At 44.6% G+C, this 21,488-nt stretch overlaps 1 protein-coding gene across 9 annotated transcripts in view; it reads left to right on the top strand.

Annotated features, from left to right (window-relative positions):
• The window catches only part of BTRC (beta-transducin repeat containing E3 ubiquitin protein ligase), a 158,898-nt gene that overhangs the window by 120,988 nt on the left and 16,422 nt on the right, over window positions 1–21,488 (top strand). For all 9 annotated transcript variants that reach the window (XM_026650888.1, XM_026650887.1, XM_026650881.1 and 6 more), the window contains 5 exons: window positions 3,529–3,760; window positions 14,473–14,659; window positions 17,807–17,903; window positions 18,756–18,893; window positions 19,528–19,646. In XM_026650888.1, coding sequence (XP_026506673.1) covers window positions 3,529–3,760; window positions 14,473–14,659; window positions 17,807–17,903; window positions 18,756–18,893; window positions 19,528–19,646 — 773 coding nt within the window. The remainder of the gene's footprint in view (window positions 1–3,528; window positions 3,761–14,472; window positions 14,660–17,806; window positions 17,904–18,755; window positions 18,894–19,527; window positions 19,647–21,488) is intronic.

The raw sequence follows: 21,488 nt of genomic DNA, 5'->3' as shown, positions 1-21,488 counted from the left end.
AGTCCCTAGTCTGTAACAGTGCATGGGATTCTTCCGTCCTAAGTGCAGGACTCTGCACTTGTCCTTGTTGAACCTCATCAAGTTTCTTTTGGCCCAATCCTCTAATTTGTCTAGGTCCCTCTGTATCCTGTCCCTACCCTCCAGCATATCTACCACTCCTCCCAGTTTAGTGTTAATTGTAGCCACTCAGAAAAATGGCCTTGTAATTGTTGTTTGCAGTGTTATTGTAGCTATGTTTGTCCTAGGATATGAGAGAGATGAGGTGGGTGAGGTAATATCTTTTATTGGACCAACTTCTGTTGGTGAAAGAGCCTAGCTTTCAAGCTCCACAAAGCTCTTTTTTGGGCCTGAATGTCTGACAGCGTCTTCAGGCCTGAAGAAGAGCTTGTAGTTACGGACAGCTTACTAAAACGATCTGTTCTGTGCCAGGATATCTGACTAGAATTGATGGAATGCCTTCACCATCTTGAGTATTGTGTTCAGTGCTGGTCACCCCATCTCAAAAATGGTATCACTGAAATAGACCTCTGCAAGTATAAAGGTGCCACTCACAGAAGCTACAGGTCCCAGCATGTCAGGCTGCTCAGATCAAAATTAAGCACTGAATGGTGGCACCTATACAGGTCTGTCGCCTCTTACGCGCATTTAACATGCGCGATTTCAACTTTACGCGGTCGGCAAAAACAAAACAAAAAAAGAGAAAAACAACAGTTTTAATACTATGCCTGTAGTGCGGGCGATTTCGCCCGCCATTGAACTCAATGGGGTTTTGGCTATACGCGGTTTTTGCTTTATGCGCTAACCGCGGAACGGAACCCCCGCGTAAGATGAGACAGACCCTGTAGTCTCCAGGATCATGCCTCCACATTAGAACCTGGGAGGGAAGAAGAAAAAAGTGGAGGACTGTGATCTGCTCCTCCTGGGCTAAGTTTGGGCACTTTCCCATGTCATACACAGATGCATCTTCTTTGGGTAATGTGCAGTGATTGTGGTTACTTTTGATAGTGAGGCAGGTAATACATCTTCATCCCAACAAACAGTAGAAAGCTCTGGGCTGAAAACCTTTTGGGTGGTACATTTGTATGAATATTTAGCTTCATTTTATTCTCCGTATATCTGACAGCTCTGCCTCTTCTGGAGGGGCTTCTTGATTGTAACAGAGAAGAGGGCATTTAATGCTCTAGCAAATAGTGACTGTTCTCACTGAAAGGAGGAAACAAAAGGCAGAAGGTACAGGTTTAAAAACCATGCTCTATTGAGATAGCCTGCTGTAAGATTGGCTGTGCAGCAAATGAAATGAGAAATGAAATGAGATCAGGCTTGTAAAATACACCATTTGTCAACTATCTCCAGCATTTCATGGGTTTTTCTGTTTTGCAAACAGCTAAACTGCAGTAAAAACAGTCAGAGTCCCTCAAGGCTGATGTTCAATACAGCCCATCCTTAATCTTTGTATGCCATGCCATTGCCAGGAAGAATCCAACCTTTCATGCCATGGAGTTCATTCCCACAGTTGCCTCAGAGATGTCAGCATTCTCTGTATAAACAGATAGTCCAGAAGAGTGTGTGTTTCTCCTCCCTCCAAATATCCCATTTATGGGACACTATTATCTGCATGATGAGTGAATATAAAACCATAGTACAAGGATTTTATACTCTGCCATTAGTTTGCAACTCTGCCACCAGCTATTGGCCATCTTTGATGCTCCTTACTGAATGCTCCAAGAAACATTCCCCAGTGTTTGAGGACTCTCGGCTCCATTTTGAGGGGAATGAGAGAGGAAACAAAACGAGTGTTGCTGAGCAATGCTACAGTCTGATATCTTTGTACTGTACTATGGTCTCAGAAAATCAGAGTTAATTCAAACCATAATACAGAGCCAGAATATACTTTTTGTTAAAATGGCTGCGACTTACCATAGCAGTTTTATAAGAAAATCTATCCAGCCATCTCTGTTAGAAACACTGGCAAGTAATTTAGGCACAATGTTTAGGTTCTGGTGTCTTATGTATAAATATACAGGAAACAAATGGTGAAAAATTAAGTAGATTTTAAAGCATTCTGTCACTTTTGGTAATCCAAGGTGTGGGTATCACAGGTAAGGATTTGAGGTGGACAGGGAGGTGTGATCTGGGGTACAAGCCTGGGAGCTAGGAATTACTGAGTTCTTGTCCTAGCTTTGGCAGGCACTTTCTATAGCCTTTTAGCAAATCACTTAACATCTTTCCATTGATCCTTCCTCCCAGTAAACAGGTACTACATATCTTCCTCTTAGGTAAGAACTACATGTAGAGCGTGTACAGTCTGGTTATTGTCTTTTAGATTGACTAAAATATCATTAATTGTGTTACTTGCTATACCACAGCATGCATTAAGTGAAACTGCAATACTACATCACAAAATATAACTTGTATTTATTATGATAGGTGCAGTTTGATTTTAATTGATAATACATAATGCAGTAGCAAATGTAGACGAGTGTTTTTGTAAAAGAAATGATCTAATAATGTGAACTGTCATTACAGTGCCGTCTGTTATTAAAGCTTTGCTGTGACGTAGGGCTAGACACCAGCTTTTAGTAAGAATTATCAGGTTTGCAGATTACTAAAAAGAGACTTATCAAAGTTCCATGGTACATAGATATATCTTGACAATGTCCCTTTAAAACTTGTCTTGGTTAAATGTATGACCATTGTACTTAGCTTTAGATTCTGTTTTGTTTTGTTTTTAGTTGGGGCAGAATCCTAAAAATAAATAGACATTCCCTTAGTTTAGTATTTAATAAAAGCTATTTAGTAACCAGCATGGGAAAACATAGATTTCCCAGTTGACAGTTAATTTGGCTTGGGATGTGCTCATGGTGCAATATGTGTGCTTTTCTTCCAGTTAAATCATTAAAAACAAAACTTCCATGCATCTTGCTTTTGGGCGATAGAGTGAAGAGTCTGTTTTCTCCTGTCCCGGAGAGCCCTTCTTCAAAATCAGACTATGTTGAGACCTTCTGGCGAAATATTAACAGTGACTATAAAGTTTAGTATTTGATTCTTTGCATGAAGTACAGATGAGCACCAGATGTTGGGGTGTTGATTTAATAGATTTTACTGTATACTATGTGTATTACTAAAATGATCATCGTGCAGTTTCTTATCCATCTCATGTATTTTCTATTAATTTTAGCAGCAGTCCATTGTAGCCCTAAAGCAAATACTTTAGAAGAGAAACAAAATACAAATGCAGTCTTCTGCAGTGCACTGAAGTAGCTGATAATGGCAAATTAGGAATCTGTCAGCATTGTATGTAAAATGTAACTAAAATGTGTTTGTATTAAGCTGCCACTCTTGTTCTCCCATCTAACCATAGTCCTTTGTGTGCAGCTCCTGCATGAACTGTACTATCCTCCAAGGTTACAAGTGTCCGTGGCCACTTGCAGACTGACAGCAGCAAATGGGATATGCAGAAGCCAACTTTTATATAATGGAATGTTAGCGTCCCAAGCTTTATTTCATGTTTTCTTCTTTCCTTTCAAGACAAAACTTGCCAATGGCACTTCCAGCATGATTGTGCCCAAACAAAGGAAGCTGTCTGCAAGCTATGAGAAAGAGAAGGAGCTGTGCGTCAAGTATTTTGAACAGTGGTCCGAGTCCGATCAAGTGGAGTTTGTGGAACATCTCATCTCCCAGATGTGTCATTACCAGCACGGACATATAAACTCGTACCTCAAACCTATGTTACAGAGGGACTTCATCACTGCACTGCCAGGTATTTCCACCCGGTTGGGGGAAGGATCTTCCATGTTGTCCTTGAAAGAGCTATGGCATTTGGCTTCCTGTGACAGTGGGCCTTCCCTAGGGGAGCGTGTTCTTCAGGGAGAAGTTTTACAAAGTAGATAGTAGCAGATTGTGAATGAAAGGCTCTGTAGAAGTGCACAGTAGTAGTAACACTTCACTCAATAGCTCTACCCTTTTGATTGAAATAAGTGGCAGATTTTACCAAATGTCTAGGGCACATGACACAGAAAACATAGCACCTGATTGTCATTAAGACAGTAACAGTGTCTGAATAACAGAATTTTCAAAATTGTAACTACCTTTTATCATCTCTGGTTTTCCCGTGGGATTTTTTCATTCAGAATTTTGACCACTTTTTATTAATAAAATATTTTCCTGTAGCCACTGATTTGAATATTAATTACCTACAGTGAACAACATATCAGGATAAAGAGTGGACGTGATAACATATTCATATTTTGTATTTCTATAGTGCTTTTCATCTGAGGACATTGGCCTCAGCTACATGTTTGGATACTGTGGTGAATGGGGGTCACAGAAGTACCTAAGTAGATGAAAGCACTGAATAAACAATTCTGTCAGTACCCCTGTGAGGGAGATACAATTATTTCCCCTGTTTTACAGATGGGGAAACAGAGGCATGGGGTAGTAAGTGACTTGCCCAAGGTTATGCAGCAAGACAGTATCAGAACCAGCTTTAGAATTCTGCCTTTCAGTCGCATTCTCAGACCATTAGATCACACCTCCATAGAAGTTAGTGTATTATAATTCAAATGGCTTGGTTGGTTCCTGAGTCTCTGATGGAATTAAATAAAATGTTTTGCCGTCTTTGTTGATGACTCTGAACACTTAGTTGAAGAGAAAATTGTTTGGAAGAATTTCTCTCACAAATTGTTTATCCTGTGCAGACCTTTGAAGAGCTGCTCAATTCCTACGTGTCCTTCTTTCCAAACATTTGACTTCTAATGGGATTGTTCCACATGATACTTAAATTCTAGGGCTGAAGACTGAGAAAACATGTTTGTTTTTTAATTGTGGATCTTATAAAGAATAAAGCCATCATGGGAGTGTTGCTCGGAAATTAAATACACAGATTCTTGGGATTTTATAAATTATAACTGCTTCATAATCAAATGGCTCTGGTAGACCTTGAAAAAAAGCTTTATTGTGCTAAGTGTGTTGTGGTGGTGGTAGTTTTTAGAGGTCTAGTGGCAATAATCTCATGTACCAGAGCAGCATTATAACGCATGGAACTCTTCTGTTAGACAGACATAGGGAGCAATTTGAAGAGGCATTTGCCTTTCCATAGTTAAGATTGAAGCACGCTCACTTTCTGTTATAAACCCAATTTTTTTCAGTCTTTCTCTGCCCAACTTCATCAAAGCCAAACGAATCCACCTCATATTTCACCCGTTAATCTCACCCTTGGGGCCTTTTTCTGGAAAGTTTTGGGAAGTAGCAGAAGTCATTTCAGAAGGGATTTAAAAAATTTTCTTTGAGTGGTTGCAGACATGTTTTCCATTCAGGTGTGCGTGTGCCTGGCGCACCCAAACTGGAGAACTTTGCCTAGTAGTACCCTTAGGGACAGCACCCACGCCCTGTGTCTCTTGGCCCCTCCCCAGGCTATTTAAGGGTAGTGCTCCTCCAACCCCCCCTCAGTTCCTTCTCGCCACTCCTGAGTAGAGTCAGAGCACTTGGTGTGGTATTTCCTTCCCACTTTTCCATCTCAGTCTCTTGGATTTTGTTGTCTATATAAAGCAACAAAGAGTCCTGTGGCACCTTATAGACTAACAGACGTATTGGAGCATAAGCTTTCATGGGTGAATGCCCACTTCGTCAGACGCATGTATATATAGTCTATATTTTAAGTTAGTTTAACATTACTTATGTTTTTAGTTTATAGGAGTTAGAATAAATATCCCCTCACCAAGGTGTAACTATTGTCCATTGTTTGGGGTGGCTGTTCCCAGCAATGACCCCCACATATGCTCCTGGGAGAAGGGCACATTAAAGAAAGGTGCTTCACCTGCGAATCATTCAAGAACAGAGGTGGTGAGGGACTTGCACCTCAAGCAGCACCTTATGGAGCCGGCCATGAGGCCTGCTTTGGCACTGGAGATCCGCATGGATCCTTCAGCCTCTCAGACAGCTTTGGAACCAGAGCGAGCCAGTGTTCCTTGACCAGACTCTCATGCCTCCCCCAGGAGGAAGAGAGATCATTCTCCTTCCTCATGTCCTCCAGACTGCAGAACCACTCCAGAGATTGGAGAGATTCAACCTTCTCTTCCAGGTGAAGCGCAGACAATCACTGTGATTCTTCTGATATGTGGGATGGAGCTGGGACATCCACTCGCTTTCCAGTACCGAGGCGGCATCAGTTGAGCACTGTACCATTCATGGGATGCCCATTGAGTCCATTACCAACATCGGCACCAGCTATTTCCATGCCATTGGTATCCCAGACAGCATCAGGCTTGCTTTGCCCCTCTGTTCTTGCTCCCCAGTTATTCAGGAGCATTGTGCTGCCCTGAGTACTTCTATGTGGTCCTCTGTGCCACCTGAATGATTGCAGACTTGTCTCAGTCAACAGCACTGTCTTCGGCACTGCCTAAGGGTACGTCTATACTTACCTCCGGGTTCGGCGGTAAGCAATCGATCTTCTGGGATAGATTTATCGCGTCTTGTCTAGACACGATAAATCGATCCCGGAAGTGCTCGCCGTCAACGTTGGAACTCCTGCTTCGCGAGAGGAGTACGCGGAGTCAACGGGGGAGCCTGCCTGCCGCGTGTGGACCCGCGGTAAGTACCCTGTAGTTCGAACTAAGGTACTTCGACTTCAGCTACGTTATTCACGTAGCTGAAGTTGCGTATCTTAGTTCGAACTGGGGGGTTAGTGTGGACCAGCCCTAAGACTCAGAGTAGGCAGTCGAGGTCAGCCTCCTTATGGGTACTGAGGGGCGCGTTAGCACAGCTGCTATCTTCAGCACTGATGATGACAGTGCAGACCACATCTACGGGATCAGTACCAACCCTGGCTGCAGTACCATCTTGGTTTGCTACCAAGTGGGAGTGCAGTGCCCTTGCCTGTCCTCAAGACATCAGCTTCTCTCTCTGCTTTAGTAACGATGCAGCCAGCCTATTGAGCTTCGGACGATGCTGGATGTTTGCTTGTTGCACCTGGGGTGAATCCCCCCATTGTCTTCAGATGACTTGGGGGGATTCATCGAGAGCAAGTTCGGAGGCACCCTCTCCCTCATCACCAAGACATCATTCTCAAAGATTGTCAAGACCTCCTGTGGATCACGATCAGTACCAACATCAGCACTGCTCCTGCAATAGGGACCGAAGGTCTTGGCCCAGTGCCTACTGCCCACTTATGCCATATCCTTATATTCAGTGGCCGCCTTGGAATCTATGGACCGTTTCTCAATCTGTGAAGTCCCAATCGTCAGCCCACTCCAGGGCAAGGTCTCCTGGCCACCCCCAGTATTCCCTCTTCAGTCACCTATATTGCTGACTCAGACAGAGTTGGCTTCCTCAGCGCATGCCCAAGGACAGAGAGTTCTAAGAGGCTGGATCTCTGAATTTATTCAACCTCATCCTTATAAGTTGGCATTGCAAATCGGCGGGCACTGTTGTTGAAATATAATTTGCGAAATTGGGGGTCTATAGCCAAACTCACAGACAAGTTGCCTGAACCCTCCAGGGAAGAGTTCAGAGCGTTTATTGCATACAGTTGTCTAGCCGCCAAGACAACTTTGCAGTCGGCACCGGACAGAACAGATGCCACTGCCAGAGTTATGGCTTCAGCGATCACGCTGAGAAGGGCCTCATGCTTGCAGCACTCTGGCATAGCTTTGGAGGTCAGGCTGGAGTTGCTAATCCTCCAGGATTGTCCTGGAGTCTCCAGGAATTAAAGGTTAACCATTAATTAAAGATTATGTCGTGTGATGAAACTTCCAGGAATATGTCCAGCCAAAATTAGCAACTGTAGGTCCAGCAGAGAATAGAAGACCTACCTTGCAATGGTTGATTTTTTTTTTTTCCTCTGACAAAATGGATGAGACTTTACATTCATTTAAGGACTCAGGAGCAACTCTGCATTCCTTGGGGGTTTTACCCCAAACATAGAAAGGTGCCAATTTCTGGGTCAGCAATGGCAGCAGCAATACCGTCACCAGTGGTGCTTCCAGCAAACATCTTACCCATCGAGGCAGCAGGACTACTCCAGGAAGGGACATAAGTCGCACAGAAGAAGGCCTCCTGGGTCTAACTTTAACCAGCCAGCCTGTCCTCCCCCAGCTTTGGGCAAGCAGCCCTTTTGACTGGTTGATCGACACCAGTTGTGAACTTCCCATCATTCGGGGACAGGCTTCCTCACTTGCACAGTGCTTGGGAAGTGATAACCTCAGACAAATGGTCCTAAGCGCTGTGGGATCGAGTTATGCCATCCAATTTCCACTCCCCCTTCCCCCCCCATCCCTTTTCAGGGACCCCCCTCACGAGTCACTGCTCCTACAGCAGGTCCAGACTAAGTGAGCTTTGGGGGTTATAGAGGAAGACCCCCTGCAGCATTGGTGGGCTGGGGCGGGAGAGAAGGATTCCACTCACAGTATTTCCTGATTCCCAAGTCCAAGGGAGGCGTGAGACCTGTTCTCAATCTCCAGAGTCTCAACAGGCACATCAAGCACATGAGATTCTGCATGGTTACCCTAGCTACCTCCTCCCATCTTTGAATCACAATCACCAGTTTGCTGCCCTTGTTCTTCAAAACGCCTATTTCCATGTGGCCGTTTTTCCCAAGCCATGTCTTTCCTTACCTGGATGATTGGTTAGTGAGGGGCAAGTCCACAGATCAACTCCTCAACCACGTCCAGTTCAGACTGCGTCTCCTCGATTGGCTGGGTCTGATCGAAAACAAAGCAAAATCAACTTCAGTACCAGCTCAAAAAATCAAGCGCATTAGGGGGTCTATGAATTTGAGGGCATTTCTGCTGAGCTGTGATTTCAGACAGTTCATTGTCTGGGACTGTCCCTCCAGTCTCTCACTTCTATTAGGATTCATTTGTGTCTGAAGTTGCTAAGTCATATGGCCGCATGTATTTATGTAGCTCAGCATGTGAGGTTGCATCTTTGTCTCTTCAGACCTGGCTCAAGTTGGTATATCGCCAAAATGGTTGGTTGTTGGGCTGCCTAGTGCGAGTGCTGCCACCCATCCTGCGGTGGAGAGATGGAATCTGTTTTTGTAAATGTGTTGCCTTCCCCGTCCTCTGCTGTTCATAACCATAATGACTGATGCCTCCACCAATAGGTTGGGGAGCGCATCTGGGGACTTTGAAAATTCGGGGACTGCGAACAGATCAGGAAGCCTCTCTTCGTATGAAGGCCATAGAGCTTTGAGCCATTCACGGTGTGTACTGGACATTTCTGTTGCACATCAGAGGCATAGTGGTTCGTATACTCACCACCACCGCCACAGTGTATTATATGAACAAAAAGGGTGGAGCCCACTCCAACCAGTTTTGTCACAAAGCAGTAAAAAGTTTGGGCAATTTTGCATCAGGGAGAACATCACTCACATGGCCATTCACCTACTGGGGATGTGGAATTGCTTAGCCAATCACCTTAGCAGGGGCTTCTTTCAGCATCGCAAATAATCTCTGAAGAATAGTTTTGAGGTCCATTTTGAAAAATAGGGCATTTCAGCTATCGACCTGCTTGCAACGAAAGACAACAAGAAGTGTGGTCAATTCTGTTCCTGAACGGGCCTCAGTCCAGGCTCCTTCCACCTGAGTGGGGATTGGTGTTCATGCGTGCCTTCCCCCGATCCCACTCATCCCACAGGTCATTCTCAAACTGAAGTTGGATCTTGCCAGACTGATTCTCATGGCACTAGCGTGGCCAAGACAGTGTTGGTTTTCCAGTCTCCTCAGTGTGTCGGTTTGACTGCCCATCTCTCTGCCTCTTTATCCCGACTTACTGACCCAGCACCATAGTCAGATTTGGCATCCAGCGCCGAGCAACCTGCATCTCACAGCATGGATTCTTCATCGCTAAATTAAGAGGAGGACCGATGTTCGGAAGCTGTTTGACAAGTGTTCCTTAATCATAGGAAAGTGTCTACTAAGGCTGCTTATTTGACCAAGTGGCAGCAATTTTCGCTTTGGTCGCTAGCATGGGGAATTCAGCTCAGGCTGGCGTGCATTCAGGACGTTTTGTAGTACCTGTTATACCTTCAGTCTTCTGGTCTGTCGCTCAGCTCGTTGAGGGTTCTCTTATCCGCGATCTCAGAGTTTCATCTGCCCATCCAAGGGAGGTCAAGTTTCTCAAACTCCATGGTGGTGAGATTTCTAAGAGAAGTCATTCGTCTCTACCCACCTGTAAAAGAGCCAGTTCCCTTGTGGGACCTTAATACTGTCTTAGCTGCCCTTATGGGATCTCCAATCGAGCCCCTGGCAGCCTGTTCTCTGTCCCTCCTGTGCCAAAAGACAGCCTTCCTTGTAGCTGTCACATCTGCAAGGAGAGTAAGCAAGCTGCAGGCCTTAATGGCAGAGCCTCCACACACTCAGTTTGTCAGAGACTAAGTGACCCTATGGCCACATCCAAAATTTTTGTCTAAAGCGGTTTCACGGTTTGCCCTTAACCTCCTGATTTAGTGACCGGTGTTCTCTCTTAACGCGCAGTCCAACACGGACGAGCAGAGACCTCACAGACTGGATGTGAGACCGTGCTTGGCATTTTACCTAGAGAGGACTTAGCTTTTCGGGCCCCACCTCATCTTTTCATCTCCCTATGTGGATCCAGTGAAGGGTCAGGCGGTCTCTGTATAGACGATTTCCGGGTGGATAACTTCCTGCATTACAACTGCATGTGAAGTAGCTCAGACGGTGCCTCTGCTGAGATTACAGGGTCATACAACATTTTCCTCAGAGATGTTTTGATATTGGACACCTGCAGGGCCACCGCCTGATCTTCTGTACATACTTTTACAAAGCACTGCACAGTTACCACTGTGTCTAGGTCAAATGCAACCTCGGGAAAGCAGTCCCGCAGTCCTTTAAGTAGATTCCAAGCTCCACCTCATGTAAGTACTGCTTGTGAGTCACCTGATTGGAATACACATCTGCAACCACTCGAAGAAAAAGCAATTAATTACCTGCACTGTAACTGTTGTTCAAGATGTGAGTGCAGATTTATATTTCTTGACCCACCCTCCATTCCCTCTGCATCGGAGTCTCTACTCTTGGTGTCAAGGAACTAAGGGAGTTGGGATGGCACTGCTTTTGAGTAGACAGGGGAGGTGAAGGGCCACACGGCATGAGCACCGCTCCTATGGGTACTACTAGGCAAAGTTCTCCACCGTTGGTGAGCTGGGCACACACACACCTGAGTGGAATGCATGTCTGCACTCACATCTCAAAGAACAACAGTTACAGTACAGATAAGGAACTGTTTTTTCCTTGTCATTCACTACTTGTATCCTTAAAATAGATCTACCTTCAAACTTCACTTTTTGTGTGGTACTGAACAGCTGGGAAGGGCCTTTCTCTAGTTTGCCGCATGTAGATACCAGTTAGTCAGTTATTTAAATAAACACACGGGGTAACTGTGCATGTATGTGCATCAATGTGCGTGTTTTCAAAGTGTGTATATCCCAACGCATGTGGCCTTAATTACAAGGATTCTCAGAGGAAAATGTAGTTTCAGTCTATACAGGGCACAAGCAGAAATGTCACATGCAGGACAAGGATTCCGGTAAGGAGAATAGAAGGTGAGAAGCCATGTGAGGAGGCAGAAGGCTGTCTGGAACAGAATTGTGTTCATCTGTGGGCAGCTTGCAAGGACTGCGGTGGCTCTCCTTATCGGGCAATAGTTAAACATTTTTTAAAATCTAAGGAAATTTTCAGGAAAAAAATGTGACTAACCTGGAATTATGAATGTGTCACCTCAACTAAAAAGAACCCACAGGAGAGCTTTGTAGCTCTCTCACAAAAACACGTTAAAAAGCCTGGAAGTTAAGTTCAAGCTCTACTTTATCCCTCTCATCCCCTTGCCCCCACCCCACACACACACAAAATACATCCCAAAACTCTGAAAGTGGGCAAATTCTCATTCAGGTTCACCAGACCACCTACTCTGCCCACATAGTACTGCCTCTTATCCATCAGTCAGACACATTTATTAACTTGGAGTAAAATTGTTTGATTTTTATCCTGGTGCTGTGGAGGTCAGAGTTAAGGGTGTTTTTTTCCTTTTTTCTTTTTTTTCCCCATTTGTAGTAGAAGCAAGGCAGGGAGGTTGTATGATGGTAGTTTTCTCTGAAAATGGTCAGTTTTCTCTCTATAAGAGTGGTCTAAGATCAGTGATCTGGGTCAACTACTGTGATTGAAATACACATATCACAACAATGAAAATTAAAAACCAACTCAGGATGGCTTCATTTGGGGACTGCGAGTCAGGGGAGGTGAACAAGAGGGATGATCGGGGAGAATTGATTAGGAATCAGCAAGCAGAACTTCTACAGCGTGGGCCCATTTCTTGCCGTCCTTTCTCCTTCCTTCCTCTTTTCCTTGTGCAGAATTCCTATGGAGCTCAATATATTCACCTGAACCTACCGGTGTCGACTCTAGGGGTGGGCACACAGTGTCCATGTATGTGTCTAAGGTGTCAGTGGAAGCTTCAGGGCGTGGGAATGCAAACTGACATCACCTTTCCCCACTAGATGAGGTTTGTGACACATGAATAAGGGGTGGCCAGAGGAAACACTCCCCATCCTGCACCTGCTCAGCTGATAAACAGAGGACTTCAGCCTTCAGAACTGTCAATCCAGCTTCTTTCAGGGAGTTTGTAAAGCTACATGTGTAATATCCATGTGTATAAACTGAAACTGTACAGTTGGGAACCCTGGTGGGTTAATACTGCAATATAGCACCCAAACTCTAGACACGTTTGGGCCTCTTTCTCCACCACCTGGTACCTTGTGTCGTCATCTGCATGCTCTTTTTTGCACAGGTGTAAATTATACGAGGCGTTGGGCAGTGGAGGATCGGGCCCAAAGCATCATAAAATTGTTTCTCTGCATGTGGCTACATTTTAAACTGTTGCATTAGGAATAAGGGAAGGAATCAGGAGCCATGCTGTGTTATATCGTTTTCATGGACGAGGAGCCAATTTTGAGATCTTTTTTAACTTCTCAGTCTGACACAAAAGCTAGAATAGATAGTGTCCTGTGAACTCTGATAAGAATCAGCTGATACATGCCTCACTCTCCATCTGCTTAAGTATGGACATGTGACACAACCAGTCACAATTCATTTACTGCTTCCTACTTCTGTGCTGCTGACAAATGGGGCTCAGTCTTTGAGACTGTTGTAATAAGAGGAAGAACAGAGGAATTTAATCCCACTCCGGATGTTTAGTGGGTTTCGTTAGGGAGAGGAGGGAAGTTGCATGTAATACCGATCTGGCATGCTTGCTCTTTGTTGGGCAGAACTTTGTGCTTGGGGGAGGGCGGACTCCTCTGAACTACAGCTTCTGTGAAGCCTCTGAAATGTGATCTGTGAAGAGCAATGACCCCCTCACTGTTGCTGTCTCACTTGTGAATTAGAACAACAGCCAAGAGAAGCTTTATTAGGGCAACCGTGTTATTTTATAGGCATCTTATTCCTCTGAGGCCTCTGTGCAGATTAGGTTTGAGGGGGTGGTAGAGAGTTTTAATGGCTAAACCCATCCACTTTAAACAACACCGGGCGAACCCCCCACTATAGTCCAACATTTTATCCTATTATAGAGCCACTGGGGTGTTAACCAGGCTATTGGTCCAGTGACCTTTTATTTTTTGGGGTCAATTGTCTTCCATGTGATTGCAGTGCTATTGAAACACAAAGCAACCCTTCTGGTATTCACCCTGGAAAATGTTTGCAAATGACACCGTGTCGGTGTACGCTTTCTTCCACCTACTGAAATAAATGATACCAGCAAACCTGCTTCACTCTCTCCTTAGACTCTCTCTCCTCCATGCATCTGCGTATCCTTCCCCCCTCCCATGTCTAAAGGTACCACTACCCTTCAGGGTACACATTGGGAATATATATTTTTTTCTTCATTACTTTCAAAAGCTACTACTTTAGCAAAAACAGCTTTTGAGCCGTTGGAACATGAGAACAGCTGTAGCAGCAAGATGAGAAATGGTCCTAATATAGAGAGATTTTGGGGGCTGCATCGCTGAGTTGGAAATGCCATCCATAGACTATCCCCCTAGTGCTAAAACCCATAGAAATAGATTGGAATGACTTCCTGGATTCTTTATTATTTTTAATGTCTTGCTGTTTTTGATCCAAAACAAGTTGGGAAAACACTGGTTGTTCCTGAACTTAGCAGCAAATACTCTTCTGTGAATTTGGTCTAACTCTCTGTACAGGGGAATGGATGAGCAGTGATAGGGAAGAGACTTGCGTCTGATGAAGTGGGCATTCCACCCACGAAAGCTTATGCTCCAATACTTCTGTTAGTCTTAAAGGTGCCACAGGGACCCTCTGTTGCTTTTTACAGATTCAGACTGACCCGGCTACCCCTCTGATACAGGGAAGAGACTGCATCTCCATAATAGACAAGGGGAGTTGTTTAAACTGTCTTACGATCTCCCCAATGGCTCTCTTTTTTCTTTTTTTTTTTTTTTTCCAGCCCGGGGTTTGGATCACATTGCCGAGAACATCCTGTCGTACCTGGATGCCAAATCGTTATGTGCTGCCGAGCTGGTGTGTAAGGAGTGGTACCGGGTGACATCTGATGGCATGCTGTGGAAGAAACTTATCGAGAGAATGGTCAGGACAGACTCGCTGTGGAGAGGGTTGGCAGAGAGGAGAGGATGGTGAGGGAACTGCAAATTCAGCTTCTTACCCACCTAGGACAGTGGATGGTGTGTGTGTAATGCTACCTTTGTAGTCAGCCCCTGTTGTTTCTAGTTTGACATGTGTTTGCAGCAAAATTCAGCGATTGGAGAGCTTGATCATTTTTGGTTCTACCCCCAGTTTTTGGCATGTTTTTCCATGCTCATCTCATAGGTGCTCCAGTATGTCAGTAATGAGTGAGAGAGAAAAACTTAGAATCTGTACACCCAGCCTCTCATTCAGTTTCATATTAAGACGCTGCATATGCCTAGGAAGGGCAATAAACTCATCAGCAGTTCAGAGCAGAAAAACATTTTTAGGATTAGGCGCTGGGGCGTGTGGTATGAATTAGTGTTTCCTCAGCAGACTTTCACTTTACGCTGTATCTGTGCAATCCTCAAACTGGAAGCCGAGGGTAGGTACCGTGGAGAGTAGGGGACGCTAGAAATGCAGATAGATTAGTTAATAATCAGCTGGAATAGCCTTCCGAGGGTCTCACTTGAGTTTGAAGCTGCTCTGTTAACACTTCATTAGAACTTTCCCTCTCTAGGGTAAGCCCTTTAATACATAATTTTCTTTTCCAAGGGTGTCCCCAGGATGTTAGCTGCAAAAAAGCTGGGTATGAATATTTCATAAACAAGATAAAAGTGACAGCTTAGGCATTTTAGTTGCTATTAAAAAGGAAAAAAGATACAAAGTTGCAAGCAAAAATTCTGTTGTGTGTTGAAGTTAATTTTGTTACACTGTTTGTCGCTGATTATAAAGACAAGTAAATCATGATTATGAACTGTCCTTTAAATACTATGCAAATCTGCTTCCAGGAGCATAGTGATTATCAGAAGTGTTCAGTACTCCTTTCCGTGACACTATTAGCTGCAGACACAGGCGGAAATGTTAGAGAAACATCATGATTATCTCCAGTCCTATAGTTCATTCTATATTTAGAATTTTACATTGATGCCCATTGCTGATCATATGAGTATTTGAAGGTCAGCAGTACACCCCTCCTCCCCCATCATCATGCTGCACCCCCAGGATTGCACTGTCCCCTGTTTAAGTTGGTTGCAGGATGGAATTCCCCAAGCATGTAGTCCCAGGGAGAATACCCTTTGATAGGGAGGAGGAAGTTAACCCTAAGAACAGTTGGGTGGGGAAAAGAGGCAGGCAATATCTAATTTAACTTGGGGATCTGCCATAAAGCACTTCGTAGCTTGGAATCAGTGCTTTGGGTGGCACAGGGAAGTGAATAGATGGACAGTTCAGAATGATAATGACTGGTCTCATTCGCTTATAAGTGGGGTCACATGGATTGGCACAAGCATTTATAGAAAATTTACTATTTAAAAAAAAACAAAAACTGAGCACTGTTTGTGTCTGTCTAGATAGTGACCAAAATACACTCGGTTTTCTGGTCATCAAAACCTGCAGCTGATTGAGTTCCTTTTACCCTACAGTAATATATATATATATAGAGAGAGAGAGAGAGAACATGGTTACATGTCCCTCAGGCTCTGTCTTTGGGGCACCCCGGCAGTGTCCTATTGTCCTCAGTTGGGGCGGGGACATGAAATAGTTACTTTTATAAGAGAAACTCTTGCATGAGAGCTCACCTGGGATGCAGTGAAAATTCCAAGCGCTTCTTTAGCTAAACCACAATTGATTCTATTTGAAGGCCAACCCAGATGTAACCTAAATATTCCAGGGTCTGTCTTAAGCATTCTCCCCACCTCCAAAGCATGTACTCCCCAAGAAGTCTTCAAAACATTGCCCTTGTGATTAATCTTCACTCTCCTAAAAGCACTCCACGTGTGCAAATACTGCACCAACTGCTCTCTGCAATGATTAGGACCTGTACTCACAGTTGCCCGCATGCATGCATGTGCCTACCTGGTCACGTGCACACATCCTGGAGAGTGAGACTGGAAACACAAACCTTCATTCCAGTGCAGTTAATGGCTGATACTTCTTATAGTCTAAAAATCTGCTCTGCCCCAAAACATGTGTTTAAACTAATTTCTTAGGGAATTTAAATATATGCCGTTCCCCTTGTGTGTCTTTCAAATGCTTGTTTAGCACTATATTGTGTTGTCCTTGTAAACAAAAAGCTTCAGATCATTTTTGTAGCTTTTCTGATGCAGGTTTCATGCTACGTATAGCTGAGGCCCAAGCAGTCAAGGTGTACTATAGTTTCAAGGTGTACTGTGAGGAAGGGACAGGCGAGAAAGGCACATGGAGATCTGGAACAATTAATCATGCTGTAATGGAGTAGTGGCGGGGAGGAGCAGAGAGCTGGCCCAGTGTAAACGCCATGCCTCTGATGCCAGGATTACACTCCGAGGCATTTGTGCCTATCTCCACTTTGCAAGGCATGTTGCCAGGCAAAACAGCAGTTAGTACGCCCATGGTGGGGTTTACTAGCTTCCACACCGTGTTTGGTGACTTCTTAACTTCAGGATGAGGAATTAAAGTTCTTTACACAGCAGGAAGTGATTGCCATTTACTGAATTTTTTTTGAAGCAAAAATCTAGCTTGGGATGTGAGTATTCCAAATCTGTGTTGAAATGAGGAAGGAGCCACTAATGAAATGTTGCTTACCAGAATCTAGCAGCAGCCGTAAAATGTCCATGTGCCAAAGCAGATGTCACTCCTGCTAACACAGCTTTCAAGCCTTGGGCACGTAACATATTTTTGGGGGGCCTGCCTTCCTTAGTTTTCTCCCATTGCTGGCCTTCCCTGCAGCCCCCTTCCCTCCCCCCCCCCCCCCCCCCCCCCCCCGCCATTGGCAGTTGTGACGGTTTGATCCCCTTCTTTTAAAAGTGACACAAGCCAAAGGACGTATGAACCACTATAACTCACAGACTGGGCAATAGTGGCTCATGCCTGTATGCATAACACATTTGCAATTCCCTAGGTGTCTGCGAATACTCGTTTTGAATTTGTCACGTATCCAAATACAACCCAGTCACAGTGCAGGTCAAACAGTGCTTACTGAGTCCACCATGCCTGAATGCTAATCAGTCCCCTGCCCCTACAGTCAGCAATGTATCCAGTAAAGTGCCTTAGAAACCTTTGCCCAACACTGCTGAAACATGGACTGTGTTGAATGGGAAATGTTTCTTGTGTTCCAGGGGACAGTATCTATTTAAAAATAAGCCACCTGATGGGAATGCCCCACCCAACTCCTTCTATAGAGCACTTTATCCAAAAATTATACAGGACATAGAGGTAAGAAACAAACATTTCATTTTGTGTGGTTTTTAACTTTCTGATTTGTTAAAATGTCAGCAAAAACCCTCACACTGGTTTCAATAAACGTTGCACATGGCATATGTATGTTTTGCCCCAAATTCACATGTTTTGGCGTTATCACATGAAGATCATAGGGCTTAGCGACTCCCTTCCCTGAATGTAAATTGCATGAGCTGTCAGACGTATTTAAAGTAGCAGATTCTGGTGAATCTGCACAGCATACATGGTGTATAGCAGCAGCTGGACAGCGTGCAGGCGTTTCATGGCTCTTTCTGTGAAAAAATAGTGAGGCCTAGTGAGAGGCTGTGGTGAGGTGCCAGAGCTGAGCCAGGGAGACCCAGGCATTGCCGGAGAGGACAGTCCACGAAATTCAAAGAGAAGGGCATCAAACGTGGCACTGCTGCCTCATAAATGGTTCTGTGCAAGGTACCACCTCTTGTCTATGCTTGAACTCTTAATTGCAGGAGAGGTGCTCAGCTACTGTGATCACGGGGGCCTTATAATCACCGTCTAGATCTAGGTGGATACCACCTTTCGCTCTTCTTTAGTCACTGAGCGTCCTCCTGTTGAAGGCTCCACAGAGTCACGGAAGTTAGAGATGGAAAAAACCTTTTAGGTCAGCTTGTGCATCCCCAACATGGCCCGTGCAACAACATTCACCACGCTATATTCTCCAGCACTTTGTCATATAAATGACTCTAGCAATAGTGCCCCCACCGCCACTTCCCTTGGGAGACTGCTGTATCATCTAATGGGCTTCCTTGTTGGGAAATGTAACAGGACTTTCTCTAATTTGCTTCTCTTTCTTTTCTGCTCCCCATCCCCAAGACAATAGAATCAAACTGGCGGTGTGGAAGGCACAGTTTACAGAGAATCCACTGCCGGAGTGAAACTAGCAAAGGGGTTTATTGTTTACAGTATGACGATCAGAAGATAGTAAGTGGCCTGCGAGACAACACTATCAAGGTGAGAACTCCCCGAGGTGGCCAAGCTAGGGTGTGTAAAGCAGGCTTCATGAACAATCTTGTGTCCGAATTTCAGTGTGGGAGGAAGCAGTTGGTAAGAGACTTTTTAGAAGGTGCCCTTGCCCAGCGGTTCTAAACAACTGGTCCGTGGACCAGTGCCAGTCCCTGAGATCTCCCCGACACTGTTTAGGAAGGCAGCAAGCTGGCCCCTGGTGTCAAAAAGGTTAAGAAACACTGGACTAGCCCAGGCGAGTTTTTCTTTGGTACACACAAGCTAGCCTTCCCCCAGCAAAGTGTATAAATCTGTCTCACCTGGCAAGAAACGCTCTGCTTCCTTATAGAATGGACTTTGCTAGCAGTATTATTGGTCCTCCCGTCATTACAGGCTACCCTGTTCCCTGATGAGAAGTGTAGAGCCTGTATTCATATTAAAACCAGAGATATTAAGAATGTTTTATATTGCACCAAAGCGCCTGTGGAATAACAAAGTGCATTCTGTGCTACTATGGAAGCTCGATCCACAAACAGTATGTAATAAAAACCGAAACAGCCAACCCAGCTACATGCACCATTTATACAGTGATGAACATCTTACCGGTACTTACCAGACTGTTTGTGACTGTTTGCCACCCTAGATCTGGGATAAGAATACATTGGAATGCAAGCGAATTCTGACTGGACACACGGGTTCCGTCTTGTGCCTACAGTATGACGAGCGGGTGATCATTACTGGATCTTCTGATTCAACCGTCAGGTACGTACTTCTGAAACTGAGCTTTGTGCCCTCAGACGGTACAGAAAAGATTTTTTTTTTAATTGTTCTCTGTTCAGCTTTTTTCACTGAGTAGTTCCAGTGAACTCCTTTCCAACGAGAAGCCCTCCTTGTTTAAAAATCAATTTTCCACTCAAGTTTTGCTGCCTATCACAGGGAAATGGAAAATAAGCAAAGGCTGGAGATTTCCAAGCTGGGTTAAGGAGACTTTTGTGAATTTTTACTAAGAATTTGCACATTTCCCTGGGATAGAGATTTTTAAAGACCTTGGTTAAGTTTTCAAAGCCAGGTAGGGGTTTTAGCCATGCCTCTTCCATTAGATTTAACACAAGATACCTGGCTAGATCCCCTGTGTGTCTTTAATAAATTTCAACTACATGTTTTTTTACCATTCTATGACCTTGTTCTCTTCACTCATCGCCAAACCCATGCTGCAAGGCTGGACAGTTCACGTTAGAATCTACTCTCCGGATGGGACGGTCACTAGGCATGGTTCAGGAGACTAGAGTGGGCAAAATTGTAATGATTTCACTTCACGAAATGAAAATATCTGGAAATACACGTTCAGCTGGTGAACTAGCAGGAAGGGGGGGAGGGACATTTCTCCCTTGGCTGGGGAAGAGGGATAAAGCTTGGCCAGAAGAATAGGTCTCCCTGTACTGGTGTGGGTAGGAGGTCCCCTCTTTCTGCCTGAGTATGAACTATGCAGCTCCAAGCAGCACTGTTGGAAGCAGGCCCAAAGCTACGGCGATTGCCTTTCCTGCACCATTTGCACTCATGCGCCTGTTCCCGTGGCTGCAGGCTCCTCTCTGTGGTTGCCTAAACTCATTTTGAAGCCACCAGTCATAAGCAGGTGACCCTAAAATTCAACCCCTGCATATTGCACACGTAGGTTTGTGGTGCTAGGAGTTCTGTTGGTTCCTGCCATTTCTACAAATCCAGAATTCATGTCACATCTCTTTTACCTGGACATTTAATCAGCACTTAGATTGGATGGGGCAACATTATGTTTAACTCTGAGTAAAAAGAAAAGGCTGGTCTATGTGAAAGACTCTGTCGTTTCCCAGTCCATGGTGGGCAGATCAAACTGCAGACTGGGTACTTGCCTAGAATACTTCATTTCAATAAACAAACTAGGGAAATACAACCTAGATGGAGCTACTATAAGGTGGGTGCATAACTGGTTGGAAAACCGTTCCCAGAGTGTAGTTATCAGTGGTTCAGAGTCATGCTGGAAGGGCGTAACAAGCGGGGTCCCGCAGGGATCAGTTCTGGGTCCGGTTCTGTTCAATATCTTCATCAATGATTTAGATAATGGCATAGAAAGTACACTTATAACGTTTGCAGCCGATACCAAGCTGGGAGGGGTTGCAAGTGCTTTGGAGGATAGGATTAAAATTCAAACTGATCAGGACAAACTGGAGAAATGGTCTGAAGTAAATAGGATGAAATTCAATAAGAACAAATGCAAAGTACTCCACTTAGGAAGGAACAATCCGTTGCACACATACAAAATGGGCAATGACTGCCTAGGAAGGAGTGCAGCAGAAAGGGATCTGGGGGTCACAGTGGATCACAAGCTAAATATGAGTCAACAGTGTAACACTGTTGCAAAAAAAGCAAACATCATTCTGGGCTGTATTAGCAGGAATATTGTAAGCAAGACATAAGAAGTAATTCTTCCGCTCTACTCCACGCTGATTAGGCCTCAACTGGAGTATTGTATCCAGTTCTGGGCGCCACATTTCAGAAAAGATGTGGACAAATTGGAGGAAGTCCAGAGAACAGCAACAAAAATGATGAAAGGTCTAGAAAATATGACCT

The sequence above is a fragment of the Terrapene carolina genome, unplaced genomic scaffold, assembly GCF_002925995.2.
Source record: "Terrapene carolina triunguis isolate 2854851 unplaced genomic scaffold, T_m_triunguis-2.0 Scaffold95, whole genome shotgun sequence".
Lineage (NCBI taxonomy): Eukaryota > Metazoa > Chordata > Testudines > Emydidae > Terrapene > Terrapene triunguis.
The sequence above is the reverse complement of the archived record's forward strand: the minus strand, read 5'-3'. Positions and strand labels throughout refer to the sequence as shown.